The sequence below is a fragment of the Pipra filicauda genome, unplaced genomic scaffold, assembly GCF_003945595.2.
Source record: "Pipra filicauda isolate LSUMZ 115617 unplaced genomic scaffold, ASM394559v2 scaffold907_size54712_pilon, whole genome shotgun sequence".
Classification (NCBI taxonomy): domain Eukaryota; kingdom Metazoa; phylum Chordata; class Aves; order Passeriformes; family Pipridae; genus Pipra; species Pipra filicauda.
Window position 1 is genome coordinate 29,218 of NW_024105095.1, and position 25,493 is coordinate 54,710.

Below are 25,493 nucleotides of genomic sequence, written 5' to 3' on the forward strand. Positions count from 1 at the left end.
GGATTTGGGGTTCAAAGCCAAGGATTTTGGGTTCAAAGCCAGGGATTTTGGGTTCAAAGCCAAGGATTTTGGGTTCAAAGCCAAGGATTTTGGGTTCAAAGCCAGGGATTTTGGGTTCAAAGCCAAGGATTTTGGGAGCAACCCCCTTCCACAGGCTGGATGTTGATGCCCATCCCGATTTTCCGCCTGTTCCCGGGAATCAGCAGAGCAGAACTGAACTTTTATTTTGGGGGGAAAAAAAACCCCTCTTCCCGATAAAGGAGCAGGAATTCCAGGGAATGCCTCAGGGAATGATCCTCCCTAAACCAAACCCCTGGAGCTCCCTGTGCTCCTTCCAGGTGGGAAATTGGGATTGAAGCCACTCCAGGATTTCCCTCCCCCCTCCCCCCGTGTTTCCTGGGATCGAGGGAGTTTTCCTGATCTCCGGCTTCATTCCCAAAGTTTGCTTTTATTCCCTCGCCCTGCAGAATTCCCAGTGCTCTGGAGATTCCTTTGAAAGCTCCTTTTCTTTTTATTGAGGATTGGGCAGATCCTTTCCCCCGGGAATGCTGGAGCTCCTGGATCCAGGAGCAGAGTTACTGTTGGGATAAACAACTTGGGAATGGCCTTGAGCTGGAGAGGGTGAGTTTGGATTAAATCTCGGGAAGGAATTCCTGCCTGGCAGGGTGGGGAGGGGCTGGGATGGAATTCCCAGAGAAGCTGTGGCTGCCCCTGGATCCCTGGGAGTGTCCAAGGCCAGGCTGGAGCAGCCTGGGAGAGTGGGAGGAACTGGAGGAGCTTTAAGGTCCCGGAATTTTCCATGAAATATCAGTCATTCCCAGTTCTCCAGAGGGGAAAACCCACTTCCAGAATCTCTTGGAGACACTTTATTCCCACCTTGGATGGTGCTGGAAACATCCATGAGGGTGGGAAGTTCTCCAGAGGGGAGTTGGGGTGTTAAACCCAGGATTAAATGGTTGGATTGAAGCTGGAGCAGCTTTGGGAGCTGCTGGATTTTCCCTGGCACTTCCCAACTCCCTGCTTTCCGTGACACTTCCAGCTCCAGCCCAGGTTTTTCCAGCTGGAATTCCCGGTGCCCCAGCCCTGGAGGTGGTGGTTTAGCAAAGCCTGGCCCAGCAAAGCCTCCCTGAGGGCTCATTCCCAGCCCAGCCCTGCGGATAACTCGGCTCTCCGTGCTCCGGGAAGATCCCGCCGGATTCCGTCCCCCCAGGGGAGCTGAGATCCCTTATCCCGGGATTCCCGGGCAGCCGGAGCCCAAACAGGACTGGGAGCTTTGCCTCCCCCTGGGAATGTTTTCCTTCTTCAAGGCTGAGGCTGTGGGAAGTTCCCTGCAGAGAGGCCTGCAGGGGTTTTGTTGGAGCGTCCTGGGGGGAAGGGTTTGGTGGGAGAATCCTCGGGATTCCTTCACTTCTCAACCCTCAGGGTTCCTTTATTTTAACAATCCTCAGGATTCCTTTATTGTAACAACCCTCAGGATTCCTCCTTTAACAATCCTCACGATTCCTTCACTTAAAACCCCTCAAGATTTCCTTATTTTAGCAACCCTCAGGATTGCCAAATAAAGGAATAAATCTTCCTTTATTTTAACAACCCTCAGGATCCTTTATTTTAGCAATCCTCAGGATTCCTTTAACAATCCTTGGGATTCCCTGTTTTAAAAATCCTTGGGATTCCCTCACTTAATCCTCAGGATTCCTTTATTTTAACAACCCTCAGGATTCCTTTATTGTAACAACCCTCAGGATTCCCTCGCTTAAAAATCCTCAGGATTCCTTCATTCTAACAATCCTCAGGATTCCTTTAACAATCCTAAGGATCCTTTATTTTAACAATCCTCAGAATTCCTTATTTTAACAACCCTCAGGATTCTCTCACTTAAAAATCCTCAGGATTCCTTTATTTTAACAATCCTCAGGATTCCTTTATTTTAACAACCCTCAGGATTCCCTCTTTTAGCAATCTCCAGAATTCCTTTATTTTAACAATCCTCGGGATTCCTCCTTTAACAACCCTCAGGATTCCCTCACTTAAAAATCCTTGGGATTTCTTCACTTAAAAATCTTCAGGATCCTTTATTTTAACAACCCTCAGGATTCCTTTATTGTAACAACCCTCAGAATTCCCTCACTTAAAAATCCTCAGGATTCCTTCATTCTAACAATCCTCAGGATTCCTTTAGCAATCTTAAGGATCCTTTATTTTAACAATCCTCAGAATTCCTTATTTTAACAACCCTCAGGATTCTCTCACTTAAAAACCCTCAGGATTCCTTTATTTTAACAACCCTCAGGATTCCTGTTGTTGGAGCATCTTGGTGTGAAGGGTTTGTTGAAAGAATTCTCAGGATTCCCTCCTTCACCAACCCTCAGGATTCCTCCTTTAACAACCCTCAGGATTCCTTTAACAATCCTTGGGATTCCCTCTTTTAAAAATCCTCAGGATTCCTTCACTTGAAAATCCTCGGGACTCCTTTATTTTAACGACCCTCAGAATTCCCTCCTTTAGCAATCTTCAGAATTCCTTTATTTTAACAATCCTCGGGATTCCCTCCTTTAACAATCCTCAGGATTCCCTCACTTAAAAATCCTTGGGATTCCCTCTTTTAGCAATCTTCAGAATTCCTTTATTGTAACAATCCTCAGGATTCCTTTAACACTCCTCAGAATTCCTTATTTTAACAATCCTCAGAATTCCTTATTTTAACAGTCCTCAGAATTCCTTATTTTAACAATCCTCAGAATTCCTTATTTTAACAATCCTCAGAATTCCTTATTTTAACAATCCTCAGGATTCCTTCTTTAACAACCCTCAGGATTCCTTTATTTTAGCAATCCTGAGGATTCCTTTAATTTAACAATCCTCAAGATTCCTTTATCTTAACAATTCCCAGGATTCCTTTATTTTACAGTCCTCAGAATTCCTCCTTTAACAACCCTCAGGATTCCTTTAACAATCCTCAGAATTCCTTTATTTTAACAACCCTCAGGATTCCTTTAATTTAACAATCCCCAGGATTCCTTCACTTAAAAATCCTTGGGATTCCTTTATTTTAACAACCCTCAGGATTCCTTTATTTTAAAAATCCTTGGGATTCCTCCTTTAACAACCCTCAGGATCCTTTATTTCAACAACCCTCTTTCTTTCCCCTTTCCCTCTGGCTCGGGAATTTTGTCCTTGTCCCTGGAATGCTCCATCCCTCCCCCCATTCCCACGGGAATGGGCTCCTCCTGCCGGGAGCCGGAGCAGTGCCGGGATCACACCTGGAGCTCCGGGCCTGGCCACTCCAAAAAACTTGGATACTCCCGGATCCCACTGCAAAAAAATTTGGATACTCCCGGATCCGGCTCTGTTTCCCTCCGGGAATGTCGGTGGGGTGAATTCCCAGCCTTCCCAGCCCTGCTGATTCCCGCTTTATCCCATGGAATTCCGGGAAGCTCAGGCGTGGGCTCACAGGGACTGGGACATCCCGGCCTCTCCCGTTATCCCAGAGAATTCCTCTCCCTTTATCCCAGAGAATTCCTCTCCCGTTATCCCAGAGAATTCCTCTCCCGTTATCCCAGAGAATTCCTCTCCCTTTATCCCAGAGAATTCCTCTCCCGTTATCCCAGAGAATTCCTCTCCCGTTATCCCAGAGAATTCCTTTCCCTTTATCCCAGAGAATTCCCTGGCTCCGGCGTGGGGTTGGGATCCATCCCTCCCACAGTGCCATTGATCCCTGTGGGATCCGGGCAGGGAATTCCCGGATTTCCAGCGGATTCCTGATGATGTCCTGATTGCCCCTGAACCCCCCCAGCTCCCTGTTTGCCCCCTTTTCCCGGGATTCAGGGAATTCTGGGCTGCTGGAGGCAGCTCCGGGGGGTTTGAGGGGCTGAGCGGGAACTCAGCGAGATGGAAAATATAATTATAAATAATATAGAAATATATAAATGTAGACAAATATAAAAATAATAGATAAAAATACAATGTATCAATATCTATTTATAAATATAAAATATTTAATATATATTGAATATAAAAATATATAAGATTTAATACCTAAATGTATTTTTATTTATAGACATATATAAAAGATGTTTTATATATAAATATAATAAATATATAAGTATACTGTATATATAAATACTACTAAATAATATATAAAGTACAATATATAAATATATAAAAATAATATATAGAAATAATAAATATATAAATATATGATATATAAATGCTACTGAATAATATAGAAAGTATAATATGTATAAAAATAATATATAAATAATATATAAAATAATAAAATAAATATAATATATAATATATAAATACTATTAAATAATATATAAAGTACAATATATAAATATACAAAAATAATATATAGAAATAGTAAATATATAAATATATATAAATATATAAAAATATATAATATATATAAAAATATATAAATATATAATATATATAAATACTGTTAAATAATATATAAAGTACAATATATAAATATATAAAAATAATATATAGAAATAATAAATATATAAATATATAATGTATAAATAATATATAAAAATAACAAATATATAAATATAATGTATAATATATAATATTAAATAATATATAAAGTATATATAAAATATAATTTATAAATATATAAATATTATATAATATATATTAAGAATATATTATATATAATATTTGCTATGTATATAATATATAGAATATAATATATACACACACACCTATATGTAATATATAGAATATAAGAATTCCTTATGCCAGGCAGTTAAAATCTGGGAATGACTCCTCATTCCCGTGGCTTTGGAACGTCCCCGTTCCAACCTGCCTCCCATCCCGCTTTTCCTCTTTTCCCTGGATTTTTTCCGCTGCCTTTGCTCGGCCCAGAGTCCCGTTGGCATCCCGGGGTGAGGGAGGGATCAGGCAGGAAGGCCAAAACCTTGGGAATTTGGGATTTGGTTGGGGTTTTTCCCGGGAATTTGACGTGTCGGGGGCCGGGTTTGTCCCTCTGATCCCGATGCCGGAAAAATCCTTTTCCCTGGGAGTTTGGCCATGGAATGTTTCATTCCAAGGATGTGTGTCCTGCAGGGACAAGGCGGGATGAACCCCCGGATTGCCCCTGGAATCCCGGGAATGGCCGAGTCTTTTATCCATTCATTGCTGGTTTCCTTGGAAATCGGGGAAAACGCGGGATTGGAGGGATTTTCCCGGGATAAAACGAGGCGAGGGGGGTCGTGGGCTTCCCAGAAAATGCTGGATGTGTGTTTGAATCCCAACTGCTTCCTGCATGGAATCTGATCAAAGGGGTCGCTGGGAATCCCGGACGCAAACGTTTGTATCCCGGGTCGCCTGAATTGTGGGAATTCTCGCTCCAGCTTCCTGCTGCTCTTTTTCCCGGGGTTCTCCCAAGCTGGAATCGGTTTGCTGGAAGCCCTGGAGTGTTTCTCCCTCCTGGGATTTCCTTGGAATTGCCGTGGGATCCGACTCCAAGGGCGGGCCGGGAGGTTCCCTGTGCTCCCGGTTCCGTAGGGATCGCGGGTCTCCAGGCAGGGAATTCCTGGATCCCGGACAGCCCAGGAATTCCTGGCGTGTCTGGAGCAGGGATTTGGTTGTGGGACTTTTGCCTTACGGAAAAAATTCCCTGTGAGCCGAGGGAATACTTGGATCAGAGCCTGTGTCCTTCCCTGCCGGACACATCCCTGGGGCTTTTCCTGGGAATGTGGGGCTGGTCCCTTCTGTTCCTCCAGGCTTTTCCCTCGTGTTCCCTGGGAATGTGGGATGGAGGAGCCTTGGAGTCTCCTCTGATTCCTGCTCTTCCCAGAGCTCCACTCTGGGCAATAAGTGCTCCCTTTCCTCAAGAATTCCTGGAGATAAACGGGAATAACTGTTCCTCCTCCTGCGTGTTCTCCCACCGGAGCTCTCCCTGTTGTGTTGGTGGCATTCCAGGATCTGGGATTCCTTGGTGGAGAAGGGAGAGGGCAGGTGGTTTGACCCCCCTTGGGTTGGAAATCGGGGATTCCCATGGAATTCACCCCATTCCCAGGGAAAAGGCTCCCCAGCTTCCTCATTCCTGCTGCTGCAATTCCAGGGGTTTCCCGTGGGTTGGTGTTGCTGGGATCCGCCTCCTTTTCCCTTGGAATCCTGGAATGGTTTGGGTGGGAAGGGACCTTGGAGCCCATCCAGTGCCAATCCCAGGGACACTTCCCACTCTCCCAGGTTGCTCCAACCTGCCCTTGGACACTCCCAGGGATCCAGGGGCAGCCACAGCTTCCCTGGGAAATCCATTCCAGCCAGGAATTCCTTCCCAGTATCCCAGGGGAGGATCCCTTGTGTCCTGGTAACGAGCAGTGTGGTTGTTCCCAAACCTTGATTCCCAATCCCGATCCCGATCCCTACCAGGAGCTCAGCCACTGCCTCTTCCCCTTGTATTCCTTTCTTCCTTTTCCCTTTGTATTCCCACTCACTTTTCCTTTGTATTCCCAGTTTCCCTTTTCCCTTTGTATTCCCTTCTTCCTTTTCCCCTTGTATTCCCTTCTTCCCTTTCCCTTTTCCCTTTGTATTCCCAGTTTCCCTTTGTATTCTCTTCTTCCCACTCACTTTTCCTTTGTATTCCCAGTTTCCCTTTTCCCTTTGTATTCCCTTCTTCCTTTTCCCTTTGCATTCCATTCTTCCCAGTTTCCCTTTCCCTTTGTTTATTCCCTTCTTCCCATTCCCTTTTTCCATTGTATTCCCTTCTTCCCATTCCCTTTCCCTTTATATTCCCTTCTTACTTTTTCCTTTGCATTCCCAGTTTCCCTTTCCCTTTGTATTCCCTTTTTCCCACTTACTTTTCCTTTGTATTCCCTTCTTCCCAATTTCCCTCTCCCTTTATATTCCCTTCTTCCCACTCACTTTTCCTTTGTATTCCCTTCTTCCCAGTTTCCCTTTTCCCTTTGTGTTCCCAGTTTCCCTCTTTCCTTTGTCTTCCCTTCTTCCCTTTTTCTTTTCCCTTTGTATTCCCAGTTTCCCTTCCTCTTTTTATTCCTTTCTTCCCAGTTTCCCTTTTCCCTTTTTGTTCCCAGTTTCCCTCTTTCCTTTGTCTTCCCTTCTTCCCTTTTTCTTTTCCCTTTGTATTCCCAGTTTCCCTTTCTCTTTTTATTCCCTTCTTCCCTTTTCCCTTTGTATTCCCAGTTTCCCTTTCCCTTTTTATTCCTTTCTTCCCATTCCCTTTTCCCTTTGTATTCCCTTCTTCCCACTCACTTTTCCCTTTGCATTCCCTTCTTCCCATTCCCTTTTCCCTTTGTATTCCCAGTTTCCCTTTCCCTCTGCATTCCCTGCACCGAGCAGCTGGGAGAGGAAAGTTGGGATCATCCCAGGATCCCTCCCTGCCGGGCAGGGATTTCCTGGGATGTGGGATCCACGTCCTTGTGGCGCTTTGGTCCCTTGGACGCCTCAGGGCCCCGAAATTCCCGGTGGGAGAACATTCCCAGTGCCCAGTTGGGAATATTTGGGTGGCCAGGCTTCCCAGACACCCCCTGTCCGTGCCTGCCAGCGGGAATTTTCCCTGGAATGCCACGTTTTCCTTGACTTTGGGGCTCAGGATCGAGAGCAAGCACGAGGTGACGATCCTGGGAGGACTCAACGAGTTCGTCGTCAAGTTTTATGGACCACAAGGAAGTAAGTTTGGGAAAACCCCCCCCTCTTCCCAAAATTCCAGCTGCTGGCTCAGCCCAGGCTTTCCTGGGCCTGGCTTGGAGCTCAACATCCCTATTTTTTGGGGAATTTCCCATTGAAACAACTCGGTTTAGCGGCAGCTCCGAAGGCAAGTGGATGATTCCCAAAATCCCTGTTTTTAACAAGGCTCCTCATGCCGGGATTTTCCTCGGGATCACTGGGAATTCTTTGTTCCTGCTGGATCAGGAATATTTGGGATGTGTCCCTGTGCCTCCAGGTGTGCCCTGAAGATTCCAAAGGGTCTGGAATTCCTGCCATCCCGGGTGCCAGGGAAGCAGGAAACCTTTTCCATAGGGAAAGTCAGGGTGGATTTTCCTCGGGATCACTGGGAATTCTTTGTTCCTGCTGGATCAGGAATATTTGGGATGTGTCCCTGTGCATCCAGGTGTGCCCTGAAGATTCCAAAGGGTCTGGAATTCCAGCTGTCCTGGGAAAACTTCATGCCAGGGAAGCAGGAAACTTTTACCATTGGAGTGAAAACCCTTGGAAGGGAGGGAAAAAAGGGAATAAAAAAGCTCCAATCCCAGGATTCCCAGTTAAAATCAGGGATTTCCATGGCAGTTTTGCCAGGAGTCTTTCCCCTATGGAATATTTTATTCCCAGGGATGTGTTTTCCTCCATTTGTTGTCTCCCAAAGCCCTAAAATGTCCTAATTCCTGAATTTCCTCCCTGCAGCTCCGTACGAGGGCGGAGTGTGGAAAGTCAGAGTGGACCTTCCCGACAAATATCCCTTCAAATCCCCATCCATAGGTAAGGAACAAATATCCCTTCAAATCCCCATCCATAGGTAAGGAAGAAATATCCCTTCAAATCCCCATCCAGAGGTAAGGAATTGGCCAGCCCCAAATCCCGGGATTTCTGTGCTGTTTTGGGCAAAAACCCCTCATTTTATAAACCTTTTTATTATAAAATTGGAAGTATTTCACTTGAAATTTATTAAAAATTATTTTATTGTTTTATTTTATATTATTAAATTTAAAATTATTTTATTATTTTATTAAAATTTATTAAAAATTATTATTATTTTATTATTATTTTATTTTCCCTTTTCCCTCCCAATCCCCCTTTTCCTTCTCCCAATCCCCTTTTCCAATCCCCCTTTTCCTTCCCCAAATCCCCCTTTTCCCTCTTCCAATCCCCTTTTCCCTCTCCCAGTCCCCTTTTCCCTCCCAATCCCTTTTCCCTCCCCAATCCCCCTTTTCCCTCAGCAAATCCCAGTCTTTTCTCCTGGGATAAACCCCCCCGGATATTTGGCTGTTCCCTGCAGTTTATCCCTGTTTTTTTTTCCTTGCAGGATTCATGAATAAAATTTTCCATCCCAACATCGACGAGGCGTGAGTAAAAATCCCTCTTTTCCATCCTCAAATCCCGCAGAATTCCCGAGGTTTTGCCCCATTCCTTCAGTTCAGGGGGATTTTCCTGCCCTTAACTCCCAATTTATTTTCATTTGGAGTTTTTAGGGTGGGATTCATTGGGAATAAATGGGAATAAACAGGACTAAATCCCTTATCCAGAGCCCTGGGAAGGGGGAAGGGGAGGGATAATTTGATCCCGGGATTATTTTGGGATGGGACCGTGTTGAATCCCGGCTTTTCCCTGGTTTTAATCCCATTTTAATCCCGTTTTTCCCTGTTTTCCAGGTCAGGAACTGTCTGTCTAGATGTAATCAATCAAACCTGGACAGCTCTCTATGGTGAGTCGGGAATGGATGGGATTCCAGGCCACTTTTGGGGGGAATTTTTATGGAATTTTCGCGGAATTTTCAGGCTCCTCATTCCACCAAAATTATGGGAAAACCCAGATTTCCTTGGAAGGGAGGAGGTAGAATTGCATCCAGTTCCTGCAGGAGGGTTTGGGCTTCCCACTGGGATTTTTCCAGGAAAAAAAATCCCCTAAATGGGATTTAGGGAATGCTGGCCTTGGAAAAAAGCACAGCTCGGGTTCTGCTCCGGGTTTGGCTGCGTTTTAAAAACTGGAATTCCTTAAATATTCCTTAAATATTCCTTTAAAAATATTCCTTAAAAATATTCCTTAAATATTCCTTAAAAAATATTCCTTAAATATTCCTTTAAAAATATTCCTTAAAAAATATTCCTTAAATATTCCTTTAAAAATATTCCTTTAAAAATATTCCTTAAAAAATATTCCTTAAAAAATATTCCTTAAATATTCCTTAAATATTCCTTAAAAAATATTCCTTGAATATTCCTTAAAAAATATTCCTTAAATATTCCTTAAAAAATATTCCTTAAATATTCCTTAAAAAAATATTCCTTAAATATTCCTTAAATATTCCTTAAAAAATATTCCTTGAATATTCCTTAAAAAATATTCCTTAAATATTCCTTAAAAAATATTCCTTAAATATTCCTTAAAAAATATTCCTTAAATATTCCTTTAAAAATATTCCTTAAATATTCTTTAAAAAATATCCCTTAAATATTCCTTAAAAAATATCCCTTAAATATTCCTTAGATATTCCAGTTTTGCCTGGTGGTGGGCGAGTTTCCAGGGGAACATTCCCATCCGATCCCTCCCGTTCTTCCCTGAAAATGGGATTTGAACTCTCCCAGCTGAGGCTTGGAAGGACAAAGCACTTCCCCCTCTTCCCAGGGACATTCCAGGGGAATCCTGGGGGTCGAACTCCTCGTGGGAATGCCGGAATTCCCCGTGGAATAGGGGGATGAGGGTCATGGATTTTCCAGGGGGATCGGCCGAAGGGAGCGAAGGGAATCATTCCAGTGGCGCTGGATTTGTGCTCCAGAGGCTTGGATTCCACCCTGGAGCCGCAGGGAGGCCTCTGGAATGATGGAATTCCCTCAGGATTCATTCCTACACCAGGGATTTGCCTGGAAGTCCATGGAATGGGAACGGGAAAAGGGGGAAGGAATAACATCCCGTGAGTTCTTGGAGCGTCACCCCTGGGAATCGGAGCATTCCAGAGGGTGTGGCTCAGATCATTCCAGAGGCAACCCAAGGTGGGAAAGAGCCAGGACAGCCACCAAAAAATTCCTGGATGAATTCCCAACGGGAACACTCCTGGATGAATTCCTGACAGGAACACTCCTGGGTGAATTCCCGATGGGAACACTCCTGGGTGAATTCCTGACAGGAACACTCCTGGATGAATTCCCAGTGGGAACACTCCTGGGTGAATTCCTGACAGGAACACTCCTGGATGAATTCCCAGTGGGAACACTCCTGGGTGAATTCCTGACAGGAACACTCCTGGATGAATTCCCGATGGGAACATTCCTGGATGAATTCCTGATGGGAACATCCCTGGTTGAATTCCCAGTTGAATTCAGTGAAAGTCACTCCCTGCTCAGCCCTTTGTTGTTATTTCATATTTTATTTATTTTATTTTATTCCCCCTGGAAGCCACTTTGTGCTCCAGATCCCTGGATTTAGTCCTGGAATCCTGGGATGGTTTGGGCTGGGAGGGACCTCCAGGATCTGCAACCCCTTTCCAGGAGCAGGGACAACTTCCATGGAGCAGGAACCATTTCAGTGGAGAGGAGGAGAAGGGGAATAATTCAGTGAGGGGGTGAAGCACAGAACTCTTGGTTTGGGTTTTTCCTCTTGTTTTCCTTTTTCCCTGATTTTTTCTAAGCCAGGATTGAAAATCCAGACAGTTGTGTCCATCCAGTTCTTTGATTATCCCCCCAGTATCCATGTTTTGTGTGCTGGGATCTCCAGGAGTTCAGGAATTGCAGCAGCTCCTGCTCAGCCCTTTATTGTTATTTGATATTTTATTTATTTTATTTTATTCCCCCTGGAAGCCACTTTGTGCTCCAGATCCCTGGATTTAGTCCTGGAATCCTGGGATGGACTGGGCTGGGAGGGACCTCCAGGATCTCCAACCCCCTTCCAGGAGCAGGGAAAAAACTTCCATAGAGCAGAAAACATTGGAAAACAGGAACAGAGGGAAGGAGAAGGGAAATAATTCCATGAGAGCCACTCCCTGCTCAGCCCTTTGTTGTTATTTCATATTTTATTTATTTTATTTTATTCCCCCTGGAAGACACTTTGTGCTCCAGATCCCTGGATTTAGTCCCGGAATCCTGGGATGGACTGGGCTGGGAGGGACCTCCAGGATCTGCAACCCCTTTCCAGGAGCAGGGACAACTTCCATGGAGCAGAAAACATTGGAAAACAGGAACAGAGGGAGGAAGGAGAAGGGAAATAATTCCATGAGAGCCACTCCCTGCTCAGCCCTTTGTTGTTATTTGATATTTTATTCCCCCTGGAAGCCACTTTGTGCTCCAGATCCCTGGATTTAGTCCCGGAATCCTGGCATGGATTGGGTTGGGAAGGACCTCCAGGCTCTCCCATCCCACGTGTGGGGATCGGGAATTGCAGCAGCTCCCTGTGTGTTCCCCAGCCCTCTCCTCTCCCTTATTCCCATTTCCCCCCCTCATTCCCACGCTTCCAGGCTTGTTTTCCCTCTCCCATTCCCCCCTGGCCGTGGCTGGGTTTGTGTTTTCCCTCCTGGATTGGTGTTTTCCCACCTGGATCGGTGTTTTCCCGACCGGATCTGTGTTTTCCCGCAGATCTCACCAACATCTTCGAGTCGTTCCTGCCCCAGCTCCTGGCGTATCCCAATCCCATCGATCCGTTGAACGGAGACGCCGCTGCCATGTACCTCCACCGACCAGAAGAGTACAAACAGAAAATCAAAGGTGAGGCATTCCCGCCATTCCAGCCCTGGAAAAATCCGGGAGCCGCAGCCCCGCTTTTTCCCCCCTGTTCCAGGGACCTTTTTCCGGTGGAAACGGGGGTGATGTGGAGTAGGGAATGGGCTGTGGGATGTGGGGATGGGTTTGGAATCATCGACACACCCTAAATGGGGAAAGCTGGAGGAAAACTGGGATAGGATTCCCTGGGATTTTGAGGAATGGGGGGAATGATTCAGTGTGTGGCCAAAAAAAGAGGCAGGAGAATTCCAGTCGGGAGCATCCAGGAAAAAATCACTGGATAAAAAGGGGCTTGTTGGGGGTTCTTTGGGAAGTTCTGGGAGCAGGAATCCAGGGATTTGTGGTGCTAAACAGGGAAGGCTGAGGAAAAGTGGGATATGATTCCCTGGGATTTTGAGGAATGGGGGGAATGATTCAGTGTGTGACCGAAAAAAATATCAGGAAAATTCCAGTTGGGAGCATCCAGGGCACAAACACTGGATAAAAAGGGGCTTGTTGGGGGTTCTTTGGGAAGTTCTGGGAGCAGGAATCCAGGGATTGATGGTGCTGTTGGAAAAGGTGCTGTGGCAGAGCAGGAATTCCTGGAAAACCCCAGGGAATCCTTCCTTGCCACTTCCTAGTCCAGCCAGGTTTTCCAAGAGCCAAGGCTGGTTCCAGGGGCCCTTTTCCAGCTCCAATGGGGGTGATCCGTGTGTGGGACAGGGCTTGGAATCATCAGCACACCCTAAACAGGAAAAGTGGGATAGGATTCCCTGGGATTTTGAGGAATGGGGGGAATGATTCAGTGTGTGATGGAAAAAAATATCAGGAAAATTCCAGTCAGGAGCATCCAGGAAAAAATCACTGGATTCAACACAAAGTGGTTTGTTGGGAGTTCTTTGGGAAGTTCTGGGAGCAGGAATCCAGGGATTGGTGGTGCTGTTGGAAAAGGTGCTGTGGCAGAGCAGGAATTCCTGGAGAACCCCAGGGAATTCCTTCCTTGCCACTTCCTAGTCCAGCCGAGGGGGGTCAGGAATTCCCGTTGGGAAGCTGCAGACGGTTTATAAAGGGAAAGAGTTTAAAGGTCCAGACGGGATCCTGAGCCTGGAGCCGTGGGAAGTGCCCTCAGGAAAGCAGGGAATGGTTTCCCCTGGAAGCAGGAGGGGGGGGGAGCAGGGCGGGAGAGGCCGGGGCAGGTCCTGGAAGGGTTGGAAGGACAAGGAAGGGACTCAGAACCAACTTGGGATCAGGGAATGGACTCCCAAATCCTTCATTTCCTCAGGTCAGGCCCTTGATGGCTTTGGGATTTATCCTGAATCCCGAATTTTGGGAATCAGTAAATCCTGTGCTGTTCATTGAGGCCCATCCCAACTCCTCCTTTCCAGTTCAGTCTGGAATTCCAGTCTGGCTCTGAGCTGGGATGGTTCTGCCCTGTCAGGTTAAACTCAGACCTTCATTTCCTCAGGTCAGGCCCTTCCATGGCTTTGGGATTTATCCCGAATCCCGAATTTTGGGAGTCAGTAAATCCTGTGCTGTTCATGGAGGTCCATCCCACTGGGAAGGACTGGGTTGTTCCCAGCTCCGACTGTGCTGGAATCCTTGGGAATCTCCTTGTTCCCGAGGGTTTTCCACATGCAGGAGGTCTCCACCTGTTTCCCGGTGTGTTGGACAGTGCTGGGAAACACGGAATTCCGGGATGCTTTGGGATGGGAGGGGATTGCAGGGAGGGGACACCTTCCACTGTCCCTCCTCCAGCCTGGCCTGGGCTCTGCCAGGGATGGGAATTCCACAGTTTCCCTGGGCAAGAGAGAATTTCTAATTTCTAAGTGTGTACTTCAGATAGAATTTAGATATAGTTTATCTATAATTTAGGTGTAATTTCTATACAATTTCTGTATAATTTCTATACAGTTTCTATAGAATTCCTATATAATATCTATATAATTTATATACAACTTCTGTCTAATTTCTGTACAATTTTTGTACAATTTCTATATATTTGTATACAGGTTCTACTCAGGTTTTATATAATTTCTATTCCATTTTTATACAATTTCTATATAATTTATATACAATTTCTATATAGTTTCTATGCAATTTCTATACAGTTTCTACACAATTCAGATACAATTTCTATGTAATGTCTATATAATTTCTATATAATTTATATGCAATTGCTATACAGTTTCTCTATATTTCTTTACAATTTCTATATAATTTCTATATAATTTACATAAAATTGCTATACAGTTTCTCTGTATTTCTTTACAATCTCTATATAATTTCTATATAATTTAGATACAATTTTATATATAATTTCCATACAGTTTCTATATATTTGTATATAATTCCTATACAATTTCTTTACTTTTTCTATATAAGTTCTATACAGTTTCTATACAATTTTATATATCATTTCTATTCAGTTTTTATATAATTTCTATATATTTCTATATATTTCTATACAATTTAGATACAATTTATATATAGTTTCTATATAATTTATATACAGTTTCCATATAATTTCTATACAATTTAGGTATAATTTAGGTACAATTTAGATACAATTTAGATGTAATTTCTACACAATTTCTATATAATTTATGTACAATTTAGATATGATTTCTATACAATTTCTATATAATTTCTGTACAATTTCTATATAATTTATATACAATCTCTATATAATTTCTATATAATTTCTATACAATTTATATACAATTTCTGTACAATTTCTATATAATTTATATACAGTTCCTATACAATTTCTGTATAATTTCCATATAATTTCTATATATTTCTATACAATTTCTATTCCATTTCAATATGATTTCTATAGAATTTCTCTACAATTTTTATATAACTTTTATATAATTTCTGTACAATTTCTATAGAATTTCTCTACAATTTCTGTATAATTTCTCTACAATTTCTATATCATTTCTATACAATTTCTATATAATTTAGATACAGTTTCTGTATAATTTCTATATAATTTCTGTACAATTTCTATATAATTTCTATACAATTTAGATACAATTTAGATACAATTTCTGAACAATTTCTGTATAATGTCTATATAATTTATACACAATTTCTATATAATTTCTATAAAATTTCTATACAATTTCTATTAAATTTATATATAATTTCTATAAAATTTCTATACAATTTCTATAAAATATATATATAATTTCTATAAAATTTCTATACAACTTCTATTAAATTTATATATAATTTCTATAAAATTTCTATACAATTTCTATAAAATTTCTATACAATTTCTATAAAATATATATATAATTTCTATAAAATTTCTATACAATTTCTATACAATTTATATATAATTTCTATACAATTTCTATAAAATTTCTATAAAATTTATATACAATTTCTATAAAATTTCTATACAATTTCTATAAAATTTCTATAAAATTTCTATACAATTTCTATAAAATTTCTATACAATTTCTATTAAATTTATATATAATTTCTATAAAATTTATATACAATTTCTATAAAATTTCTATACAATTTCTATAAAATTTATATATAATTTCTATAAAATTTATATACAATTTATATACAATTTCTATAAAATTTCTATACAATTTCTATAAAATTTCTATACAATTTCTATAAAATTTCCATACAATTTCTATATAATTCCCATACAATTTCTATATAATTCCTATGCAATCTCTATACAATTTAGATTCAATTTCTCTACAATTTCTCTACAACTTAGATCCAGCTTAGCTATAATTTCTCTATAATTTCTCTATAATTTCTCTATAATTCAGCCCCAGTTCCCACCCCAGGGGCCGCCCCACCCGTGTCTCCCCTTCCTCCTCCTCCTCCTCCTCCTTCCACACTAAACATCCCTTTTTTTTTTTTTTCTCTTTTGCCTGTTTTCCCCCTTTTTCTCCCCAGAGTACATCCAGAAATATGCAACAGAAGAAGCACTAAAGGAGCAGGAGGAAGGCACCGGGGACAGCTCCTCCGAGAGCTCCATGTCCGACTTCTCCGAGGACGAGGCCCAGGACATGGAATTGTAGTGGGATGAGCAGGAAGGAGGAGGAGGAGGAGGAAGGAGGAGAAATGAGGAGGAATGAGCAGCCCCCCCCCCCTCCTGTGCTTTTCAGAGACACTCTAATTTCCTAACCATGAGAAGCAGAACTTATAATATTCATATTTAAACGAGAAAAAAAAAAAAAAAAAAAAAAAAAAAAAAAAAAAGCAATTTTTTTTATTACTAAAAAAAAAAAAACAAAACAAGGTTTTTATGGATTATAGCATTGATATATTATATCTCTCTCTCTCTCTCTCTCACCTCACCCCTTTAGAGCCTGAGATTTTTCCTTCCCTTCCCTTCCCTTCCCTCTTTTCCCAGCCAGTGTCCCGAGGGGCGGGTGTTGCATTCCCACATTCCATGCTGGTAGCAATACGCCGGGAATGCAGATCCCAGGGGGTGTTCCCTGGGCTGTATCCCAGGAGAGGGAAGGGAACGAGCAGCCAAAAACAAAAAACTCCCCCCTCCCCAAAAAGAAAAAAAAAAACCTGGGACGTGTCTTTGCTTTTTGCGGGAACGGCACCATCCTCCTCCGGATCCCGGGATTTCTGGGATGGCAGGAGCGTGTGGAGCAGGCACAGGGATGGAAGGGGCTCCTCCAGCCCGGAGAAAAGAGAGGGAACGAGTCCAATCCCACCCCCCGGCCTGGCTGGAGCCCCTCAGGAGCCTGGAAGTGTCTCCGCTTGGATTCCTCAGCCGGCGTTTTCCGCGGATCCCTCCCGGAAGCGTCGGGACTGCGCCGACCCCCCGCTGGGATTCCCTCTGGAAAAAAAAACCCGGGATGTTGCTGGTGGTGCTGCTGCTCCCTCGGGGCCCGATGGACCCGGAGCTGTTCCCTGCGCTGGGAGGGAAGGACCCGGCGGCCGCTGCTCTTGGAACACTTGGAATTCCCCGGGAGCGCTTGGAATTGGGAGAACCCTTTCCCTGGGATCGGGACCTGCTGCCCTGGAATGGCTTCGACTTGGCTTTGGGGTTGTTTTCTCTTCGATTTTTTATTTTTTTTTTTGCCCTCCTCCTTTGTTTTTTTTTCGGATTTTTTCCCGCTTGGAATTTGGGTAAAACCCCCTCCAGGAGCTGCAGATCCACAGGGATTATCTGGAATCCACGAATCCGTCGGAGCTGAGTTGAGTTGATTTTTTTGTTGTTGTTGTTGTTTGGTTGGTTTTTTCCTCTTTTTTTTTTTTTATTTTTTTCCCCTTCTTTTCCTCCCTTTTTTCCCCCTTGTTTTCCCCTTTTTTCCACACCCCCCCTTTTTCTTGCACCAGCGCTTGGTTTACCACATCGTGCGTGTGTGTGTAAGAAAAACTGGGAAACGAGAATTCCCTGAAGAAGGTAAAAAAAAAACAAATGAAATAATAATAAAAAAAATGGATCCGTGGAGAAGAAGAGAAGAAAAAGAAGAAAAAGAAGAAGGAATAAAAAAAAAAAAAAAAAAAAAAAGACAAAAAAACCGCCACGACTCAAAAAAAAAATAAAAAAATCAGTTAAAAAAAAACACACAAAAAAAAAAAATTTAAAAAAAAAATTGGAGATGAAAATAAAAAAAAAATGCATAAAAAAAAAAATATCACCAGTGGAGGAAGAGAATGGATCCTTCTCTTTGTTCTTCCGTGGGGTGGGATGGGATTGGAGGGAGGGAGGGGGGTGGGTTTGCCTTTCCCGGGATGTTTGGGAATGGGAATCTCGGGTTTTTAATTTTTTTTTTTTTTTTTTGGTCCCTTAAATTCCACGTTTTTCTCTGTCTCTCCCCACCCGGATCCCGGAATTGGGATCCCAACTCAGGTGGATTTTCAAAGCCAAGCAGGACCTGAAATTTTTGGAGATTCCCTGGAAGGTTTTGGGTGGGATATCCCACCCCTGGAGCAGCCTCTGGAATATCCTTATCCCTCATTTTCCCGTTATTCCTCATTTTCCCGGGGCTCCGTTGGGTTTTCCATCCAAACCCCGCCCGGGTGGGGGTGGGAACATCCCGATATCCCGAATTCCCGCGGCAAAATCCATCCCTTTTTTTCGACCTTCGGGGGTAAAACCCGAACTTTTCCCAAATCCCGAATTTTTCCCAAATCCCGCTTCCCTTCCCGTGATTTTCCTTCATTTCCCTCCCCCCCCCCATTCCCTTCCCGGGTCATTCCAGGCCCGGAGCAGAGTTTTCCCACCCCTTTTTCCCGTTTTTTTTCCCCGTGCTGGAGTTGCTGTCGGAGCGTTCGTGGCTTGTTTGGAGGCTCATTAACTCTTAATGAACTAATTAACGTGCGGTGCTGTCGTTGGGCTCGTTAATTGGGGGGGCGGGAGGGGCCGCTTTTAATGAACTTTTAATGACCTTGTGCTTTCCACATTCCTTAGGGATCGATCCAAGGGCTGGGGGGGGGGGGGGGGGCCGATCCCGGTTGGAAAAACTTCCAAAAAAAACCCCCAAAGCGACAAAAAAAAAAATCCAAAAAAATCCAAAAAAAAATCAGCCAAAAAAAGGGGAGAAAAACCGCAATAAAAATTTGTATTTTTTTCCAAATAAAAACCAGGCGGCGAATTCCCAGATTCCCCGCGGGGGGGGGTTGGGATAAATCCCGGCGCTCCCGTTCCCTCGGGAAGGGGGGGGGGGGTTTCTCTCCCTGTTCCCCTCGGGAATTCCCGAAAAAAAAATAAACGCGGGGGGTTCCTGAGGGGGGAGCGAGGCCGCGGGAGAAGATCCCGGAGCTTTTCCCGGAGATTCCCGGAGATTCCCGGAGATTCCCGACCCTTCCCGGGGAGGAAAATCCGCCCGAAATCTGCTTGGAAAAATGTCCTGGAAAAGTGTCCAAGGGACCCTCGGGATGGAGCAGAGCTGGGCCGGGTTCCCCTCCGGCCTCTCCCACCTCCTTTTTCCCCAAATTTCCCTCTTTTCATCCAAATCTCCCCTCTTTTCATCCAAAACTCCCTTTTTTCCCCCAATTCTTTTTCCCCAAATCTTTTTTTCCCAGTCTTTTTCTCCCACATCTCCCTCTTTTTATCCAAATCTCTTTTATCCAAATCCCTCTTTTCTTCCCAAATCTCTCTCTTTTTATCCAAATCTCCTTTTTTTCCCCCCAAATCTTTTTTCCCAAATCGCCCTCTTTTTTTCCTAAATCTTTTTTTCCCCCAAATCTCCTTCTTTTTCCCCAAATCTCCCTCTTTTTATCCAAATCTCCCTCCTTTTTTCCTAAATCTTCCTCTTTTCTTCCCAAATCTCTCTCTTTTTATCCAAATCTCCTTTTTTTTTCCCCAATCTTTTTTCCTAAATCTTTTTTCCCCAAAATCTCCTCCTTTTTTCACAAATCTCCCTCTTTTTATCCAAATCTCCCTCTTTCTTCCTAAATCTTTTTTCCCAAATCTCCCTCTTTTTTTTTCTAAATCTCCCTTTTCCCCCAAATCTCCCTTTTTTCCCCCAAGTCTCCCTCCTTTTTTCCAACTCTCCCTCTTTTTATCCAAATCTCCCTTTTTTTTTTGCCAAATCATTTTTTCCCCAATCTTCCTCTTTTTTCCCCCAAATCTCCCTCTTTTTATCCAAATCTCCCTCTTTTCCCCCCGATTTTCTTTTCCCAAATGTTTTTTCCCCAAATCTTTTTATCCAAATCTCCCTCTTTTTCCCCAAATCATTTTCCCCCAATCTTTTTTCCCAAATCTCCCTCTTTTTTCCCCCCAAATCTCCATCTTTTCTCTTAAATCTCCCTCTTTTTATCCAAATCTCCCTTTTTTTCCCAAATCTTTTTATTCCAAATCTCCCAAATCTTTTTTCCCAAGTCTCCCTCCTTTTTTTCCAAGTCCCCCTATTTTTTTCCCGAATTTCCCTCTTTTTTCTCAAATCCTTTTTTCCCCAATCTTTTTTTTCCCAATCTCCCTCTTTTTCCCCCGAAATCTCCCTCTTTTTATCCAAATCTCCCTCTTTTATCCCCGATTTTTTCCCAAATATTTTTTCCCAAACTTTTCCCCCCAAATCTCCCTCTTTTTTCCCAAATCTTTTTTCCCGTCTCCCTTTTCCCCCAAATCTCTCTCCTTTCTCCCAAATCTCTCTGGTTTTATCCAAATCTCCCTCTTTTTTCCCAAATCATTTTTTCCCCAATCCTTTTTTCCCAAATCTCTCTTTTTTTTCCCAAAATCTCCCTTTCTCCTAAATCTCCCTCTTTTTATCCAAATCTCCCTTTTTTCCCAAATCTTTTTTTCCCAAATCTTTTTTCCCCAATCACCCTCTTTTTTTCCTAAACCTTTTTTTCCCCATATTTTCCTCTTTCTCCCAAACCTCCCTCTTTTTTTCCCAAATCATTTTCCCCCAATCTTTTTTTTCCCAAATCTCCCTCTTTTTTTCCCCGAAATCTCCCTTTTCTCCTAAATCTCTGTCTTCTTATCCGAATCTCCCTTTTTTTCCCAAATCTTTTTTCCCCAATCTTTTTTTCCCAAATCTCCCCCTTTTTTTTTCCTTAAATCTCCCTCTTTTTATCCAAATCTCCCTTTTTTTCCCAAATCTCCCAAATCTTTTTTTCCAAGTCCCCCTCTTTTTTCCCCAGATCTCCCTCTTTTTATCTGAATCTCCCTCTTTTTTTCCTAAACCTTTTTTTCCCCAAAATCTCCCTCTTTTTATCCGAACCTCCTTCTTTTTTCCCAATCATTTTCTCCCAATCTTTTTTCCCCAAATCTCCCTCTTTTTATCCAAATCTCCCTTTTCCCCCAAATCTCCCTCTTTTTTTTCCAAATCCCCCTCTTTTTATCCAAACCTCCTTCTTTTTTTCCCCCAAATCTTTTCTCCCAAATCTCCCTCTTTTGGTTCCAAATCTCCGTCTTTTCCCCCCAAATCTCCTTCTTTTTTTTTTCCCCTCAAATCTCCCCCTTTTTTCCCCAAGAATATTCCCGAATTTGACTCCCAAACCCCCATTTCCCAGCTGAAAAACTGGAGCCTCCCGAGGTTTTTGTCGCTCCCCTGGCGGGTGTTTCCCTTCTCCTCCTTCCCGGAGCGGGAATTCCCGAGCCTGGGAAGTCTGGGAGCCGCTTCACACTTTTTAAACAGTTTTTCCCTCTTTTTTTTCCATGTTTTTTTCCCTCCTCCACGTCCTGGGAACGGCCACGACCCTCCCGCCCCTGTTCGGGATCCTCCTTCCTTTATTTCCCTTTCCCTCCCCTTTTCCCTCGCGCTGTCACAGAGCGGGAATTGGAAAGTCGGGATCATCTCCCCTTTCCCTGGAATCCCCTCTCCCGGGGTTGGGTAAAATCCCAGAGCATTTTAACTCCCTTTTTTTAAAAATTATTATTATTTTAAATAAAACCTGGAATTTTGGCTGCTCTTTGACACCCCCCCAGCGCTTTTGGAAGCCCCTGGACAGCGTGGAATCGGCTCTGCTTCCCACCCTCTTTTTTTCCCCGAAATCTCCCTCTTTTTTATCCACATCTCCCTTTTTTTCCCCAAATCTTTTTTTTTCCCAAATCTCCCAAATCTTTTTTTCCAAGTCGCTCTCCTTTTTTCCAAGTCCCTCTCTTTTTCTCCCAAATCTCCCTCTTTTTATCCGAATCTCCTTTTTTTCCTAAACCATTTTTCCTCCCAAATCTCCCTCTTTTTCCCCAAATCTCTCTCCTTTTTCCCAAATCACTTTTCCCCCAATCTTTTTTTCCCCAAATCTCTCTCTTTTTATCCAAATCTCCCTTTTCCCCCAAATCTCCCTTTTCCCCGAATCTCTCTCTTTTTATCCAAATCTCCTTCTTTTTTCCCCAATCATTTTCCCCCAGTGTTTTTTCCCCAAATCTCCCTCTTTTTTCCTCAAATCTCCTTTTTTTTCCCAAATCTTTTTTTTCCCAATCTTTTTTTTTTCCTCAAATCTCCCCGGTTGTGCCCGGCCAAGGTGGGAAGGTTGGGATTGATGATCCCGGAGGTGTTTTCCAACCTTAACATTCCTTCTCCGGGATTTTTCCAGCGGCCCGGTGATGTCCCTCCGCGCCCCGGTGGCCGCCCCGAGGCTGATTTTTGGGATTTGGGGCTGGAAAATGAGGGATGGGGGGATCCATCCCTCCGCCTGCGGCTCCCGGCCGGGGGCTGAGCCGTCAAATCCCGGGATTCCGCAGCGTAAGGAAGGGCTGGGAATTCCGGCAGGGGTGGAGAGCGGGGGGTTTTCGGGATAATCCCACGGAATTCCGGCTCGGCGTCTTACAGGGATTGGGATGAGGCGCGCAGGGAATGTGACGGGGAGCGGGAAGCGGGTGTTGGGGCCGAGGATGTGCCGAGGGAGGTGACGGTGACAGTGACGGTGACACAGTGACAGTGACACCGCGGCTTGTCCCGCTCATCCCGCTTTGAATTCCCGCCCCAAATTCCCCGGAGCCGAGCGAGACCTTCCTCCTCCTCCTCCTCCTCCCCTTGGGGCTGTTTGTCCCCACTTTGGGGACAGGAGGGCGGGGCCGTGTCGCGCCAGTGCCACCGACACCCCCTGGGGACACCGGACTGGGGGGGGACACTGTCCCAGTGCCACCCCCTGGGGACACCGGACCGGGGGGGACACACACTGTCCCAGTGCCACCCCCGGGGGACAAGGGGGGACACCGGACCGGGGGGGAGGACACACTGTCCCAGTGCCACCCCCGGGGACACCGGACCGAGGGGGGGACACACTGTCCCAGTGCCACCCCCGGGGGACAAGGGGGGACACCGGAGTGGGGGGGACACTGTGCCAGTACCACCTCTGGGGACACCGGACGGCGGAGGGGGGGTCACACTGTGCCAGTGCCACCCCCTGGGGAACACGGGGGGACACCGGACCGGGGAGAGGAGGACACACTGTCCCAGTGCCACCCCCTGGGGACACCGGACCGGGGGGGGACACACTGTGCCAGTGCCACCCCCGGGGACCACCAGCGCTCCGGGCTCTGCAGGAGGAGGGGAAGGAGAGGGGACAGTCCCCCCCGTCCCGCGGCCGGCGGGGGTGGCACTGTCCCCTCCGCCCGGCAGGTGGCCCCCGCGCCACACCAGTGGCCTCCCAGTGTGCCCAGTACGGCCCTGCCTGGCCCCGCTGTCCCCCGGGGGACCAGTGCCACCCCCAGGAGGGGCCTGGGGGTTGTTCGGGGGGGGGGCTCAGGGCTTCGGGTGACGTGGGGACAGGGGTTCGGACACACAGAGGTGCCACCCTGTCCCTGGAGCACCCAGGGCTGTCACCCTGTCCCAGGGACACCTGGAGATGTCACCCTGCCCCAGGGACACCCAGAGGGGTCACCCTGTCCCTGGAGCACCCAGGGCTGTCATCCTGTCCCTGGAGCACACAGAAGTGTCACCCTGTCCTGGGAGCACCCAGAGGGGTCACCCTGTCCCAGGGACACCTGGACATGTCATCCTGCCCCAGGGACACCCAGGGCTGTCACCCTGTCCCTGGAGCACCCAGGGCTGTCACCCTGTCCCTGGGGTACCTGTCTCCAAGGGGATTTGGGTGCCACTTCCATTGGGCCCTGGGTACCATCCCGGAGGGATTTTGGGTGTCATTCCCAAGGGGCTCTGGATGCTGTTCCCATCGGGCTCCCAGTGCCATCCCCGTGGCGTTTTGGGTGCCATCCCTAAGGGATTTTGGGTCCCATTCCTATGGGATTTTGGGTGCCATCCCCAAGGGATTTTGGGTGCTCTGTCCACGGAGTTCTGGGTGCCATCCCCAAGGGATTTTGGGTGCCATCCCTCTGGAGTTCTGATCACCTTCCCTGCGGAGACTTGGGTGTCATCCCCAGGGATTTGGGGTGCCATCCTCGCTGGGCCCTGGCTGCCATCCCTGTGGTGCTTTGGATGCCATCCCCAAATGGATTTGGGAGCCATTTCCCCCGAGCCCTGGGTACCGTCCCCGGGGGATTTTGGGTGCCATTCCCACCTGGCTCCAGTCAGTGCCACCCCAGGGATTTCTGGGGGCCACCCCCACGGCCCTGGTAGGTGCCACCCCCACGGATGGGGACAATCCGTCCCCCTCTGTGACAGAGGGGACAATCCAGCCCTGGCGGGGTCCCGGGGACGAGCAGGACATTCCCCCCCTCCCGGCTTTGTCCCTGTGCCCAGTGCCGGGATCTCCCACCGCGGGAACCGCTCCCCATCCTCACGGAATCCCAAAAAACCCCTCGGGGCCGCTCCTGCCGCGCCTCCAGGGGGGTGCGATCCCGAGGGATCGAGGGGTGGGGTGGGCGAGCACCCCCCGAGCGGGCACCGAGACGGGGCGGGGGCGGCTGGCGGTGACCCCGCTCTCCCCGGGGGACACCTGAGCCTCCCCCCCGGGCCCCGCCGGCTCCGGTTACGGCCCGAATTGTTCCTCCCGGCTGGAAGAAATGCCGTCAGCGCCGGCGGATCGGTGGCCATTACTAATGCATGAGATTCCAGCGGCAGGGACGCGGCAGGCACCGACCCCCCGGAGCGGGAATGGCCCCCCCCGAACGGCCCGTGCCCCCCGGGAGGGGACAGACGCGGCCTTGGGAAGGGTCTCGCTCCCGGTTGGCATCATCTGGGCCCCAAATCCAGGCTCGGGATAGCGCTGGATGCGCCTTTCCCAGGGAAGGAGCCGCGGCCCGGCGACACGTGCTCTGCCGCCGAAGCGCCCATTCCAAGCGGGATCCCAGCGGCCCTGGAGCATCCCGGGAGAGCAGGAGCGCTCCCGCAGGGAACGCTCACAGTCCCTCTTTGATGGCATTTTCCCCGTTTCCCCCCGGCTGGTGATTCCCAGCTTTTTCCACCCGGGGCTTCTCCCTTCCCCACTTCGCTCCTTCCCGGTTTTTAGCTCTTTTTCCCGGAAATCCCCCAGTTTTCCTCATCCCCAATTTTTCCCACCTCGAGCGTTTGGCGATGCCAAACCCAGCAACCTCCCCCCTCGCCCACCCTCCCAGACCGAATTCCCCTCTCCAAAAACCCAGGGTGGTCCCACCCCCCACCCCCCCCGGGGTGGGAATCTCATCCCGGCACATCCCACCTTGGGCTGACACCCCCCGGGATGAACCGCAGCGACCCCTTCCCCGTCCCTGAGCTCCAAATCCCCTTTTTAAACCGGGATCTCATGGAAAAGGGGCTGTGGGGACTTCGCCAGCGCCATAAACGTGCC

The 25,493-nt window shown here is 46.0% G+C and overlaps 1 protein-coding gene across 2 annotated transcripts in view; it reads left to right on the forward strand.

Moving 5' to 3' along the window:
- UBE2H (ubiquitin conjugating enzyme E2 H) overlaps window positions 1–16,612 on the forward strand; it is a 30,014-nt gene extending 13,402 nt beyond the window's left edge. The window contains exons 2-7 of one of the 2 annotated variants that reach the window (XM_039391102.1): window positions 7,565–7,641; window positions 8,374–8,448; window positions 8,993–9,032; window positions 9,339–9,391; window positions 12,252–12,380; window positions 16,308–16,612. In XM_039391102.1, the coding sequence (XP_039247036.1) occupies window positions 7,565–7,641; window positions 8,374–8,448; window positions 8,993–9,032; window positions 9,339–9,391; window positions 12,252–12,380; window positions 16,308–16,432 (499 nt within the window). In that variant the 3' untranslated portion in view covers window positions 16,433–16,612. The other variant, XM_027736848.2, reaches the window with a different exon arrangement.
- Window positions 16,613–25,493: the final 8,881 nt, after the last annotated feature.